Source organism: Vidua chalybeata, chromosome 6 (assembly GCF_026979565.1).
Source record: "Vidua chalybeata isolate OUT-0048 chromosome 6, bVidCha1 merged haplotype, whole genome shotgun sequence".
In the NCBI taxonomy this organism is placed as follows: Eukaryota; Metazoa; Chordata; class Aves; order Passeriformes; family Viduidae; genus Vidua; species Vidua chalybeata.
Window position 1 is genome coordinate 13,999,875 of NC_071535.1, and position 15,855 is coordinate 14,015,729.

The following is a 15,855-nucleotide window of genomic DNA, read 5'->3' on the forward strand; positions in this document are numbered from 1 at the left end:
CTTTTGGTGACAGTATTAGCTGATGTTTGTAGATATTTCCACTTATTATTATTATGAACTTCGTAGATGCAGCAAACTGCATCTCCCTCTACCAACAAAACCAAGATCGTTATGTTTCTACCAGACACTTAATACTACTAGGATTATTAAACTAAAATCAGTTTACCGATTTGTATTACTCACATTTTTCCAATCTGAATACTGGATCTGTAAAAAAAAGTGAACCCACTAAGTATTCAGCTAATACATGTGCATTTCTGACTGTACCATCAAGACCTGCATAACAAGTGATGAAATCTGGTAAGTATTGTTCAGCCACAATGACAGCAGAGAGATTAATCATAGCAAAGGTACTTGACTAGTGTGTTCATGAACTTACATAAATGGTGCCAGCATCACTATAACATGCAAAATACCTTTTCTAGAAATACACACAACTTCCAAATAATATCTATTATGAGGATAAACATACTCTGCTTCCTCAGTAGTTTTTAGTGTGTTTAAGCATAGGTTCTGGCTCAGAATCAATATTGTATGTTCTTGCTATGCTGAATTACTTTTGGTTATTCTAGATGCTGAAGAACTGTTTCATCTTTTACTGTTGATAAAATTCATTCTCCCATTAAGGTATATTTACTAACAATTGATATTCATTACTACTCAGTTACCATATACTTGTACTTACAAGTTTTAAAACACTGCCGTTTAAGAAAAAACCAAAACAAAGAAATCCCCCCCCCATCCCCCCCCCAAAACTAAGAGATGCACTAAGAAGTGCATTTAATAAGAAATGGCATGCACACATACTATCTCCAAGGAAGCACAACTTCAGCTAGAACTCATCAACTCAAATGTCTGATTCCAATCAGTATGTCTAAAGCCATCTGTTAAACCATGGCTTATTAATGTTAATTATTTTGGCTACAACAGTAATTTTCAGCTTCTTGTTTGCAGATCCTTATGAGTCAGTGAACTTAATTCAGAAGGTTGATGATGGGCAACTCAGAAAAACAAGCTATTGAAACCTATTGCCAGTAGCCTGAAAAACATTGAACAGAAATTTGTGTATCTACTAGCAGATTTTTATTGGTCAGAGAAAATAAAAGACGAATTAAAGCCATAAATAACATCATCAGCTGTGATGAAAGGGAGATGTGGTGGGCAGGATAGAAAAATGATTAATCTGTTTAAACAAGACAAGCAATTTCATGCTGTGAAAAATATATACAACAGAAAGGTTTATTGTTCTACACAGGGCAATTATAATATGAAGACCATAATCATCAGTGGTTTTAGCAGTTAAAGAAATTTTAGTCAAAAGTAGACTACTTATTAAAGTTACTCACATCAAGCATTTGGAGGATTGGGCTCATGCTGATACAAAGATCAATCAAGTGATGCACAGCTACTTGCAATTTTTACTTTTATTTCAGGACACGCTTAAACTACTTAAGAAGAGAAATAGTGCCATCTGCTGACATAAGGAATAGGCACTTGCAAGAAAAGCCTGGGGTGCCAAAACTCTTACAGCCAATGCTTTTAAAAAATGAAGTTCAAACTTTTGCCGAAAACAGTGTAACCCCAAATTGTTTAGGCATGTGTTTCTTCTAGGTTTATCCACTTCAAAGAATTTAGAATGGAGAGATGGAGAGGATGCCCTTAAATGTTTTGTGTGTTTTTGTCAACTCTGCCTCCACTTTCTACACTGCACAATTCACAAACTTTCCCTTTAATAGCCAGAACCCAACATCCTTCTGAGTGTTATTTCAACTTCCTATAGCGAATATAAATGAATGCTCTCTAAATAAGCATTATCTACTATATTTCCTTTAGGTCATACCATATTTTGCTTCAGCAGAAAATTCAAGAGTTAAGTAAGAATTAAGAAAGTGAAATCAATTTAGACATTCAGAAAAATCAGACAACGATGGGATTGTGCTGTTTTTTATTGTGTTTTCAATGGAGAAATACATCATCTGTTTACAAAATAGCTCTTGAAAAATACAAGGAGTACAGATACTATAAAACAAAGCAAACTCCAGTCATGAGACACTACGTACATCATGCGAAAGCAACAGTCTGATCTCCAGGTTATGAAAACTAGAATTAAAAAGTCACTATACAGAAAGGTTCCAAGTTTCCAGCTTGGCAAAACTTGGGTGCAGTTACATGAAACGTTTAATAAAATGAAAAAGATTTTCCGATGTGTAAACAAAATGACAAGACTAAATTTGTGCCTGGCAATTTCGATCTAAACTCCATAGCTACACAAAATACACAGACAGCTTGTACACTTCAACTGTTAAGATATAACCTTCTTTGGGGGGTGGACGACAGCAGGCTGCACAGGGCAAGGAAAAGAGAAATATTGTATACTAGACATCTTAGACAAATGGCAAAAAAAAAAAAACCCCTTTCAGTTACTGCACAGCCTAAGTAAAAGATAAGCTACACTCTGACTTTGGAGAATTAATTTAGAAGGATAAGGGGAAGAGTGTAAGTAATTTAACTTGTAACATGAAAGATGCATGTGTAATAGGATGGAGCACAATGGGAGAAGGGAGTTCATAAAACATGCTAATCAAAGTATGGGAAGTATGATTTGACATCCCACATATTTCAGACTTAAGTAATAGTAACATGAAGTTTGTTATCTACATCTGGTATTACTGTTGGTATCCCTCATGTTCCTCAAATACTGTTCTTTGCCATGAGAGCTTCAGTTCTTTCAAAAGAAAAAGTTGTTACTTTTTTGATACGACTACAAGAACAAAAAATAGGAGTAAGAGAGCTTACTAGATGTCAAGTGCTTACTAGAAGTATGATTTTTAAAAATTTGGTGTTGTTCAGTATGTAAAACTACTTGAGATGAACTATCTAAAAATAAAAAGGTTAAAATTCTTAGGGAAAAATCTTTTTGCCTTTATTTAAAATTTTAAGCTTTTTAATGCATACGGGACCTTTATGGAGTGTACAAAAATCATATTTAGTGATTCAAAGGCCATCAAGACAGGTGGTGTATTTCACAGGCACACAATATTTACCTTGAACACTTTAGTCATTGGACAAATTCTGAATTTGTGCCTAGAGGCCACAAGGTATTACAACTAGGTAAGGGGTAGGGGGGAAACCAAATGAGTAAATGGCTTGTTTTTATTTTGTATAAATAACTATTGTTCTATATGGTGCATACAAGCAGAAAAAAATAATTTGAAAAAAAACCACCCCAACAGTAAATGCAAAATATTTTCCCAAGAAAGAAAGGGATAAAAAAGGGAATAAGGAGTTCAGTTAGCTCAAAAGGAAGTTTATTTACTGTTTGATTGCTGATTTGTATGCACCTTAAAACAATCCTATAAATAAAAGTAGACCACATCTTAATCATGTCCCACCAATACCAAAACTTCCCAATTATGTCCCCAACTTAGATCTTATGACCCCAAGATCTGACATTACATTTTAAAGACTTACTGCTGCTTGATGGCAGTTGAACTAAATATACTATACACTTTGTTTTCAATGTATAGTATATCATAGAATGTCATCCAATTTGCAAAGTACTACTATTGAAGAGACTCTTCAATAAAATGAAATTTCATCAGCTAAAGATCTAAAATTAGTCATACTCCAATAAAAAAAGTACATAAAAGTGCATTTAAGGGATTCTTATGCCAGTTTTATCTCAATTTTGAAACAATGCATCAAACAAATTCAATCAGAATGTCAAATATGGCTACAAATAGTGTTCATGTTTTTAAAGGCAGTAATCCTTCGAAATATTTAATGTAACTGTTGCTAACACATTAATTGTACTCCTGGCTTCACATACTAACCTGGACTTCCAATCAAGCGGCGACTTTAGTCCAGAAAGGGAAGTGCACAACATATACCTAAATCCATTTGCGATTATGTTCTAGTCTTGCACCCTCCGTTCTCCTTTTTTTTCTAGCATTAGAAGACAACAGGTTGAGTTGGCAGATACTGTTTATGGACCCCTGAGGTGGTTTTTACCGGTTCAATCTCAATTTTATTGAATTCTTGATAACAGGAATAGGATTTGCAGGAAGAGCAGGGATATCTGAAAGGTCTGTACTGGGTGTTTTCTGAAAAGAAAAGAAGTTTGGTTGTATTTTAACTTTGTAAATATAAAAAGAAAAATACTGTAGTAATTGGCATTAACTTTCAAAACAAAGACCTTTAGAAGACTTTTTAGAAATATATGAAGGTAATTACAGATTATAAAGAGAGAAGCATGTATTTTCTTTGCCTACGGAGTCTTTAATAAGGAAAATTTCTACAAGAATTTGTGTCCTTTTCTTTTTTTGACAACTGCAAAAAATTAGCAAGTGCTGCAGATAAAGCTGGGCCTACTAATAACCTGTGTTACAGTAAAACAACCACATAATAAGGATGCTTGATCAGTAACATCAACTATCTGATCTACATGTTTAGTATTTAAAAACACCTCTTAACAATTCAGTGTTAAGTCTATGCCCTTACAGACCAGTGATGAAAAACAGTTCCCAATCCAAAGTGTGTGACTTCATACATTCCAAACTGTTGGAAAACTCTACAGTCAAACCTGCAATTTTTCATATCAGTTCAGAAAAAGATACATGAAAAAAAAGTTACGAACTCTAAAAAGGTACTCTATAAATGTGTTAAGAATTCCACCTTGACAATAATCTCAACAATTTTTTATCACTTAAAAGACTTAAATGCCATTCAGAAAAATTATATCTAAAACAAATAAAAGGAAAACACAGAAGCCCACCCGAGATTCAATGAGATTCATTAATTTCTCACTTGTTATACATGCCTCTAAGGTTGGGGTGGTTTTATTTTTAAGTATTTTCACTTCCACTGTGGCACATTATTTGCCATCCCAATAACCCAGTTATTATGCAATACTTCACATCATTTATCATAAAATGTTTTCTTACGCTAGAAATGTTCAAAATTTATATAAGGTACCTTTGATACATGGGGAAAACTGCATTAAAATGACTGCTCTTCATTGCTGCTTTATTAAAAATAAATCAGTCAAGTCAACACTGACTGATGTGTTAGTGCACGAAGTAGCACGGACCCAGGACAAAATAGCTCTGGGCCTCACATCAACCCTGCCCCAGGTAACCCCCTGGTTGGTGCTGATCTGCAGTTTGACATGTTTCTATTTTCTGCAACATGGGCAGTGTTTTAAACAAAGCCAACAAGAACACTGAAAAATGTCAGGGGAGGCTCACCGTCCTTTGTAGTTTCCAGATTACTTTTGCTAATGTAACAACCACACAATCTGTAAAAAAGCTACAAAGCTTTATATAATCCTCCACAACAACAGATAAAATAAAATTGGTGTACTTACTAAATGATCTAAAAATTTCCCCGAAGCAGTTTAAGAAGTCCATGTAGCGTCTACAGTTTTTGCCAAACAATTTTGCTATCTTTATTCAGTACTGCTCATACAGTTCAAAATGTCCAGTAAGAAATACCATTATTACTATTGCAACAATCACTATTTTCAACCAACACATTCACTACACATATTTTAATGATTCAAGAGTGCATAAAGTGCTTGATAGTGATACTTCTCTTAGTGAGCTGCTGATTAAAGTTTAAAAATGCTAGTAAGAAACAGATGTGCTCTCTAAAAGTTGTTACAATACTAGGAACAAAAATTTAAGTGAATGGTACAGAATTCTTATTGTTTTCCAAAGGACTTTACACTGCTAACACCAGCTGGCTAAGGAGTGACAAATTTACAACTTGTCTCTTGTACCAAATATTAGAATCTGAAGTTATATTTCAGACATCCTCAACCTCTACCTGGACATCTTTGAGCAGCAGCTATTTAAAGCATTTGTTTCCTTGTTAGAAAGGATTATTCTGTGATGTGCAAAGCACAAAGGAATAAACTGAGCCCCTTACTTTGAAGGCACAATTCAGAAGAGCGAATCCAGCTTCGGTCAGTTTGTATGGCAAGCCATACATGTTTAGCTACAATGCATATTCAATAACATCAATGACCATCTAAAACACAAAAATTGTGACAGTAACAACAAGTAGTTTTCCATAAAATGGATATATATTTTAAATTATACATTTATTTTTAACATCAGGACTCATTTCAGTTTCAATTTTTCACCACAGATTAGCACATAAATACATTACATGGCAGTATTGCTTTTAAAAACAGTACCTGAGGAGCTTGCAGAGAAGTTGTCTGAAGAGTTTCTGTTTGAGAATTAACATTCACTTCTGTTTCAATTTGCTCCTGAAAAAAAAAAATAAAAGCATCACCACAGTTACGGCACTTCCAATGAGCTACTTATATAGAACACCTAGCACTCCAGAATGATTTACATTGTGCATATACAGCAAAAGAAAAATGCAATCGATGCTTGCTGCATTGACACCCTTCCTTTTAGGAAGGAATCACCACACTGGAGAATGTTTCATTTATTAGGGATTTGACATCAACACAAGCTGTATCACTTACCAGCTGTCACTCGTTTAACCAATTAACACCTTTTATACAGACTCCTATAGCAAAACATTACATGTCATTCAACTCACTAAAGACAAAAAGTGTATTATCAAGGAAGATGATGTGAAAAGCTACAGAAATTGTTTAAAAATTCAACAGCTTTTGCTATTCTGACAGTAAAGTTTTCCTTCTGCTTTAATGGGTTGAATCAGCTTTCTGAATGAATAGGTGAGTGTCAGAGACTGATTTGCAGGTACAACAGTGGGACTATAGGACTGAAGCAGGACAATGGCACATTCTCATTTTAATAAAAACAGTCTGCTAGCTCAAAGTGTGCCATTAACACACCCTTAAAAAAAAGCAATGCATTTCAATGGATCAAAACCTGTGTTTATGTTAATTTAAGAAATTTAATTCCACCATTTCCTTCCATAAATAAAGGACAAAGACTTAGAGGAGACTGCCAATAAAAACTAACAGGATTACCTATGTCTTTTATAATGATCTGTATCCAGTGGATCTATTTTTGAAGTGAGGATTAAGTGCTTACATGTATTTCTGCCATCACCTATGTTAAGTTCAGAGACATTGCAAGGTGACTGCCTAACAAGATGCAATTTCTTGCTTAAGGGCATTGAAGCTATAAACCAAAAAACTTACATTTAACTTTAAGCCTAAGCATACTTCCAGAGTATTCCAGAGACAACATAATGTTCCCCATAAAAACTGCAAAATCCCAACTGGAGAGCTGCTATCATAAGGTTAAAAAGAGTCTGTCACCCTTTCAGTTCACCACTAAGGAAGAAAAATTGTCTGCTAATTACAAGATACAGGAGGGGCACACTGAATCTCCTAAGTCCCCCAACAGTATGCTGTAACTTCACACAATAATTTCACTTGCACGGAAGATTTACTTACTATCACTTGAAATTTCTTTAGCAAAAAAGTGAACAAAGTGGCTGGTTTTGGGATGCTCAGCCCAACATGCAAACTCCAAATAGAATACATAGGACAATTGTTCTTTCACTAATTAACATGCATCAGGTTTGGGATGCAGGAAAAACGTGGCATATTGACACATCCTTGATCTAATTTAACAAACTGAAATATAAATATCATGACTGATTTTTTCACCATGCTTAATACCACATGAATGACCAGCAAAGAAATGACAGTGCTTTGTGACTATGGATTTGAGCTCAACTTAGCATGGCAGCAGACTCCATCAATACTGACAAAAACATTAAAAAAATAAGGTATCATTTTGATATCTTTACTGGAGAGTCTAGATATAGACACACTCTTAGTCATTCCTAGAGAGAAAAACAGTGATTTTCCCAAATAATATAAACAAAATTATACAGTCTGGGCATACATACCTTAGTTTCCATTTTTTCATGTTCATTCAAATCTATACAGCTAGTATCTTCACTTATTTCGTCCTGCTGAAAAGTAAACACAGAAACTATTACAAATCGTATTTTTTAAAAAAATCAACAAGAAAATAAGGTCAAAGTGTTTAAAATGTCAGAATTATTTGTAAGACTTAGCATATTATAGGCTTACCAAAATAATTACTTTTAAGATAAGAATCTCAATTCTGAGCATTTGTGCTAATGCAGTACACGTGTCATGTGATGAATATCAACAAAATAAAAATACTAACACCTTGGCAAGCTGAAAACATCAAGCAGCAATGCAATCAGAATAGGAAATATCTGAAACTTGGAATATGAGAATCAGCACTCTGGGTGAAATGAATAGTCAAAGTTTTGAACATTGCTATGGTATGATCTCAAAATCTCAAATACCTCTTCAATTTTAATTTTCTTAGGAGACTCTTCTTTATGGGGAGAAGATGTCCTTTTCACTGCTGCGACAGGGCTAGGCATTTTTGTTGCAACATTTCCTGAACTTCTTGGTGATGGATTTAATAGATACGCTGAGGGAACAATTCTAGAGATGGTAGGCTTTGGTGGTGGAGAAATGGCTGGTTGTGTGGCAGTTTGAGGAATGCTTTCATTTGAAGTACCTATGGACAAATAATTTCAAGATCTTCAACAAGAGGAATCGACACAATCATTTCAGTTAATCACTGGTATTTTTCATCTCTAATCAAAACCCCTGACATCAAGCAGGCATCAAGGAAATGGTACAGTTAATGGTGTAAGCATCATGTTTGGAACAGCAAGTGTGCATACACTGCACAGTTTAGCTTCAAGCTCATTCTTGAGCTTGAGTGCACCCTCAGCAAGTTCACTGATGACACCAGTGTGGTGCAGTTGACACACTGGGGGGACAGGATGCCATCCAGAAGGACCTGGACAGGCTGGACAGGTGGGTCTATGCAAACCTCTTGAAGTGCAAGGTCCTGTGGCTGGGTTGTGGCAAACGCAGGGACACCCACAGGCTGGGCAGAGAAGTGACTGAGAGCAGCCCTGAGGAGAAAGACTTGGGGGTGTTGGTTGATGAAAAACTCAACATGAGTTGAGTGGGCAAATGTGCTCACAGCCCAGAAAGCCAAATGTGCCCTGGGTTGCAGCCAAAGGAGTGTGGGCAGCAGGTCGAGGGAGGGGACTTCTCCCCTCTACCCTGCTCTTGTGAGACCCCACGTGGAGTGCTGTGTTCAGTTCTGGTGTCCCCAATATAAGAAGGACACGGAACTGTTGGAGCAAGTCCAGAGGATGCCATGAAGTTGATAAGAGGACTGAAGCACCTCCCCTCCAAAGGGAGACTGAGAAAATTGGGGCTGGTCAGCCTGGAGAAGAGAAGGTTGCATGGAAAACTCACAGCAACCTTCCAGTACCAGAAGGGGGCCTACAGGGAAGCCAAAGAGGGGTTCTTTGTCAGGAACTGTAGTGATAGGACAAAGAGCAATGGGTACAAACTGAAAGAGGGGAAATCTGGGTTAGGTATTAGAAGAAATTCTTTAGTGTGAGGTACTGAGACACTGAAACAGGTTGTCCAAGGAGGTTTTGGATGTCCTGACCCTGGCAGTGTTCAAAGCCAGGTCAGTTAAGGCCTTGAACAAACCAGTCTAGTGGGAAGTGTGGCAGGAGGGGTTTGGGGTTAGATGATCTTTTAGGTCCACTACAAGCCCTTAACACATGATTCTGAGAAAGAATTCCTGTACAAGACAGAAGGTAGCCATGGCAATGACACTCTACTTAGCCTAATTACCCCTGCTTAAGGCAGGCTATATGAGCCCAGACAGAGCTCTGTATAATACAGCTGTAGTATTTGTGGTACCTAAGGAAATTCTACTGCTTCTGTACTCTGCCATATATATGCATTGCCAAGACCGCATTAAATCAAATCCAAGAGCAATCTGATACTCCCTTTTTCACTCAAAAATGAAGTTTATCACTTCTCAGGCTTAGATTACCCAGTGACAAATATGAAGTCATCACAGAGCATCAAATAAAGAATTGATATTATAAACATCCTTTTGAAAAATGCTCCATATGACAAAGCTCTATCTCATCAATTGCCTACCTCAAACCAATAAGCGCACATAGGGAGATGCTCCAGGATGAGAAAAAATACATTGAGGAAATTTTTCATTAACAACTATCAGGTGATTAACATTTTGATTAACCAAAATATAAGAATGAACAACTTCTGATATGCTTCCAAATCCAAAAACCAGTCACGCCATTTAAGCTCCATTTAGTGCTCATGGACAAACTTACTCACATTGATGCACCTGTGACACGATAAAAATCAGAGAGAATTAAGACTAAACCATGCCACATGTCAAGAGTGAAATGAGAGATTCATTTTGAAAGACTAACCAGTCGCTCCCCTTTTCCATCTATTTCTGACTTGCTCCTTGTACACTAAAGCTCCATCAAAAAAGAAGAGTAGCTGATTCTACGAAAATATTTTCACCAGATGCTTTTATTCTTTGACTTAAGAGTCAAATTTTTAGATTATTTTTAAGTAAAGTGTACTTTTTCTTGCAGAAAACGGAGGATAAAGTCAGCACACACAGTGGGACATATCTGAACAGACATCAGTAAGGAACATGTGTTTCTGCTTACATCTGAGTCTTTTGCATTCCTAAAATCAATTTCATGAAGCACAAGGAGCGGGAACATGGGAGGACAGACTACAAACAGACAGTACAGAACCATCTTGAGTTTAACTACAAAATGAATTAAAAATAAATATAAAAATTGTTCTTCCAGCTTTAGATTATTTTTTCCTCATTTAGCTAACCAAACTACAGATCTACATTAGGTCATTGGAACACTACTGCTATTGTGATTGGCGAATATAAATCTCTAAGAATAAAAGAAATAAACATCACAGCAAATATTCCTCTGTGATTTTCTGAATCCTTAACAAATTATTGAATTATGTGTATGAAGAAGAACACATTACAGCATATGTTATGCAAAGACTAGAAGACTCAAGCTGGAAGAAAAACTATCTTATAAACATTACCAAAAATTCAATAGAAACAATATGCTATGCAATTTTCCTTACCCCCTGAGCTTTCACTGGAATTTATTTGTGGCACAGTGACTTCAGAAGCCTGTGTGTTGGTCACAGATGCTGCTGTTACAGCTGGCGCAGGACTGCTTCTGCTAAAAAGAGAAAAATTATGAAATGCTGAAAACATTAGCAATGCTATGGTGTTACATGATCTGCCTTTCATCACATCATGTGTGACCAGTAACCACAGCTGGTATTTTACCTGCACTACAGAGCAGAACTTATGCCAGTAAGAAGGTAAAAGTGAGCACTGGCAATCTACTATCAAACACAAGCAATGGAAGCTATTTCAAATATTGAATTTAAATCACTCAATGACAGTTTTTGAAACCAGAAAAAGGCTGCATTTCGAAGACAGGCAAAAATTCAGACAGCGTCCACTCAAATAATGAGCATGGGAAAACACAGCAACTAATTACTGAAGGATGAAATAAAACCAGTGTAGAAGAACTAGAATTAAAAGTTTGTTTTTAATTTACACACACTGTTACAATGATGATTTCAGTCTAAAATTATCCCAAACAAAGGCCTGGGGCTTCAAGTGACCAATCACAAAAATGATCCCTTTTCCATAGTCAAGAAATTGGGAAGCAGTGTGTGTCTAAAATCCGCCAAGGGCAATTTCCACTTCATCTGTGACATCCTAGGTAAGACAGACTTATTTCAATAGCACAGATAGTGGTATCAACTACTGTTAGCCATTTACCAAGGAAGACTAACTGAAAGAACATTTGTCAGAAGGACTAAGTAAAGTATTTCATCCTACACAACATCCTCTAATAGATGTGTAATACTGCTGAACTGCAGGAGATTGATGATAACTTCTATGTGTATCAAAGAAACAAACGTGGGACCCATGAAAGAAAAGAGTACACTCACTTATTGCAGTAAACTGGAGTTAAGAAAATTTTGAAGCTAGTGGGAAATTATGTTCCTAAGCTTAATTTGCATAGGTATCATCAATAACAGCAGGAGCACTACTGATTTCCCAGACTGAAAATCTAAACCTCTCTGTCTCACACTTGGATCCAAAACTCACAAAATATTCCCTCACCCTCACAACTATCTGCTTGCTACTTCTCATCGCCTCCTACTGCAGGGCCTAAGTTTTTCTATCATCATGTTCTTCTAAGCATTTTCACCCAACTTTATAATTCTTCATCTCAAGTCCAGCACCGCACTCCCTATTCCCCAAATGTTGCTATAGTGCTCGAACGGAAATAAGAGTGTTTATAATCTCCATCCAATTTGGAACATTCCCACTGTGCTAACGGTGGTATCACATGTGTGCAGTATTTGCCATGTGTTTAACACAAGAAATTCAGGAAGAGAGAGCAGCAACAAGACTGAAAGTCTTCATTACCCCTGAGAACTTCCAGAACTGTTCAACGGACTTGTCTTCATAGCACTGGTAGGCGAAGGCACAGACGTGCTGTTATCACTGTCCATAGACAAATCTAGGCTGCTGTCATTCAGAGCTGTCAACCTGATCCCTTCTGTCGAGTGCTGCAAGCCATAAGGCAAAGGAAAATTCCGTTAGTCTAATTAAAGGTTTAAAAATCAACAGAAATTCAAGTTATTTAAAAACGTAAACTTATATGGACAGTTTTCAAATCCTTTCACGGGCAAATAATCCACTATCCTCTCACTACAAGCATTGACGTTTTCATGTTTACAACTCTGATACAGATTTCTCTGAACCAATCATGTTCAAAACCAAACTGTTACTGTATTTAATTTGATAATTTAAAATTATTATATTTTCAGCTTTATTTCAAATTTCTTTGGTTTTGTGGACTTGGAAATACTTTCACTAACTTTAAAGTAACTGATGTACATCAAAACAAATGGATGTACATTAAAAAAATTTAAAGATGATTTGAACTTAGTCTGTGGAAAAGAAAAACCCTTTTCTGACATAGTACTACTACTTTAAGAGACACATTACTTAATTACATTGTTCTCTGAAACAGATCTACACTTGGTGTTAATAAAGACTTCTTAGTCCTTAAAACTAGGAAGTATAAAACAGTTATAGAAATAAAGCATGTTATTCAGCTATACTTAAAACAGAATATGTAGCAGTGGCTTAGCTATTAAAAAATCCAAGCAAACCTGTATTGATCTCAGATTAAGCTAATATAAAGCAGCAGGGATTTTGAAACAGACTGAATTGTTCAATTTGAAGTTTCACCCATTCTTACTGACTCAACTGAAATTAAACAATAATCCAACACAGCATCTTAATTAAAAACTAATGCTATCATTCTCATATATGGCCACAGGTAAACTATCCAGCCAGACAAGCAGATACTCTCCACATTGCTGATGGTCTGAGAAACATATTATTATATTCAGTGCACCTAATAATACTGCTATACTCAAATGAGATCATTTGCAGGTAAAATTAAGATCTCAAAATGTGATTTTAATTCTTTGATTAGTAAAACTAAAAATCTAAGGAAACCTAAATTAGTAAACGAAAAAAATCAAAAATTTGAGAGCAATGGCATTTTCATTGTTCTCATATATTAGAGAAGTTTACCTTTTTCTTTTTCTGAAGCACATGATTAGGTAGCAGTTGGTGAAGTTGCTTACGTTTCACATGCCGTGCAGCAATCTTCATATCCATCTCAAACATCTTGCTGTTTATTGCTTGCCTATAAACTACAGAATTAGAATAACATTAAGACATAGTGAAGCATTTTGCAAAGTCCACTTACTTGCCCAGGCAGAAACAATTTGCATTTCAGCGCACTTATTACCCTCAAGAACAAGAATAATGTTTCCTTGTTCTGGAAGAAGAAAGGGAACTGCCTACTATGCCAGCACTGATAGTACAAACAGAAACATTAGTTTGGAAACAGGTGACCTGTTTTTCAAAAAAAATGTCTTGCAACCACATGGTTCACTCTATTTTCAACATGTTTTAACTGTAAGAACTCTGAAGCAAATTCTTCATTTCATCTCAAAGGGACTAAAGATGGAAATAAAATTTCCTTGTAAGAATTATAGCATTTACATAAAATTATTTTCTTTGCAGGTGATTTTATTTATGCAGCTCCTGCAACAAATGGGTTTCACTTCAGGAGCTAAATGCTCATTTGCCACCTAATGTATTAAAATTATTCTGATAACTCACACACCACTACATTGTTATACAAAGCAATTTATGTTTAGATTTTTTGTTTTCTTGTGCTTTTTTGTCGCTCTGGTTTTTGATTTCTTTTTTTTTAATTTTGTACAGTCATTTTTGTGGTTTTGTTTGGTTGGTATTTGTTTCTTTTAATTTTGTCTAGTATGATAAGTTATTTCTCTTCACCTCAGAACATCTGCTTCTGTTAAGTCACCATGGTAAGTGTTAGTACAAGAACTGCACTGGAACCCAGGCTATTGGATTCAAGTAAAGCCAGGTAAAAATGAAAAGCTTGTTCTTTCACACTGACTGTCTCCACAACATTAAACAAAAGCTGGGGCAGATGTGTGAATAAAAAATGGTTCTGTAGCTCTTAAATACAAAAACTCAAGAGGTATCTCCCTGATTCACTGCCTATACTACAAACATTAAGGAATCTCACTGAATAGGCTGTGAACAGGTAATTAAAAAGGTGTTAAGAGAGAGGCACACAAAGAGCTCAATGAATACTGAGTATTAAAGCAAGTACTGCACTACTTCTTGGTATTGAAGAAGCTCATAAAGCCTCTCTGTAAAAAACTACACCGGGTACAGCTAAGGTAGAAGCATGCTCAATGAAACCAGACATGGTTAAAGCATTCCATATTCCTGACATTAGGTCTTATCAAACTTTCCATACAACAAAAACCTAGATTACTCATCATGTTTCTCTTCCTCCCTTTGCTCCCACTAAAAAGCAAGCTATTCTTTAATTCCATCCTGGAAAATAGTTACTTTTGATAAAATCTTAGGACCTATTGCAAAAGACAGGGCAAACAAGCCTTTAGGCTGGATTAGAAACAATGAAGACAGACCCACACTAATTTCAGATTACCAAAAAACCCACAACACACAAACAAATTGTTTACTAGATTGTTACTTCTGGAAGCATATTCACAATTTGAAAACTCTGCATCACAGTTTGTAAGGATCTTGATGAAATGCTACTCCACTTGTAAGTGCATCTATTTAGACAAACTTTAGGAATATAGTGCAAATAAATCACATCAAAAATCTTAAGTGCAAGTTTTAGTCTTTTCATACCAAAAATCTCTGACAAGTATACTACTGAAATATCTGTTTATAAACAATGAAACACTTGAGAAACTAACTTCTGAATTCCTTCAAAGCAGCAGCCAAGGTATTACCTTTTCTAAATTCTCAAAAATTAGAATGATGTTCCTATAGCTGCTAGAGTTTCTCCTTCATCACTAATAATTACAAGAAATATTTCAACTCTCAAGAAAGAGACGCCTCTCCGCAGCTATATATGACAATAAACAACTTTGAAACCTTGGCATGATAAATATGCCTACATATTTACTGCATTCACGGTTGTGAGGGGGAAGAGGGGCCAAGGTGTTCAATTCCCTTGCTTCCTCAGACTAAGTCTTAGAAATTCAGAGACCGTGACTGCATTAGGTAACACTTGAACCTATTCCTTCAGCTCTGTAAACACAGAATACTTGAGCCTCGACTGTTGTTTGTTTAAAAAACCTGTAAATTTACTATAAATCTGTCAAAGCTACTGTTCCTGGTACTCGGGTGTCACACTCCCCAGCTGTTACCAATTCTTTGCTTACAAAATTTCCCAAGTTATTTTTGTGAATCAAAAAGTAAACATCAGAAAGTCAAAAAGGTCTCTTCCACTGAGTGTCAGACATGAAAATAAAGATTACTGAATCAATTATCT

General features: G+C 35.8%; 1 protein-coding gene across 5 annotated transcripts in view; it reads right to left on the reverse strand.

Moving 5' to 3' along the window:
- Positions 1 to 1,928: 1,928 nt before the first annotated feature.
- The window catches only part of PAPOLA (poly(A) polymerase alpha), a 43,725-nt gene continuing 29,798 nt past the window's right edge, over positions 1,929 to 15,855 (reverse strand). For 2 of the 5 annotated variants that reach the window (XM_053946747.1, XM_053946751.1), the window contains exons 16-22: positions 13,533 to 13,654; positions 12,351 to 12,493; positions 10,979 to 11,079; positions 8,299 to 8,519; positions 7,867 to 7,932; positions 6,200 to 6,274; positions 1,929 to 4,103 (exon numbers count right to left, since the gene is read on the reverse strand). In XM_053946747.1, the coding sequence (XP_053802722.1) occupies positions 4,008 to 4,103; positions 6,200 to 6,274; positions 7,867 to 7,932; positions 8,299 to 8,519; positions 10,979 to 11,079; positions 12,351 to 12,493; positions 13,533 to 13,654 (824 nt within the window). In that variant the 3' untranslated portion in view covers positions 1,929 to 4,007. The remainder of the gene's footprint in view (positions 4,104 to 6,199; positions 6,275 to 7,866; positions 7,933 to 8,298; positions 8,520 to 10,978; positions 11,080 to 12,350; positions 12,494 to 13,532; positions 13,655 to 15,855) is intronic. The other 3 variants (XM_053946750.1, XM_053946748.1, XM_053946749.1) reach the window with 3 other exon arrangements.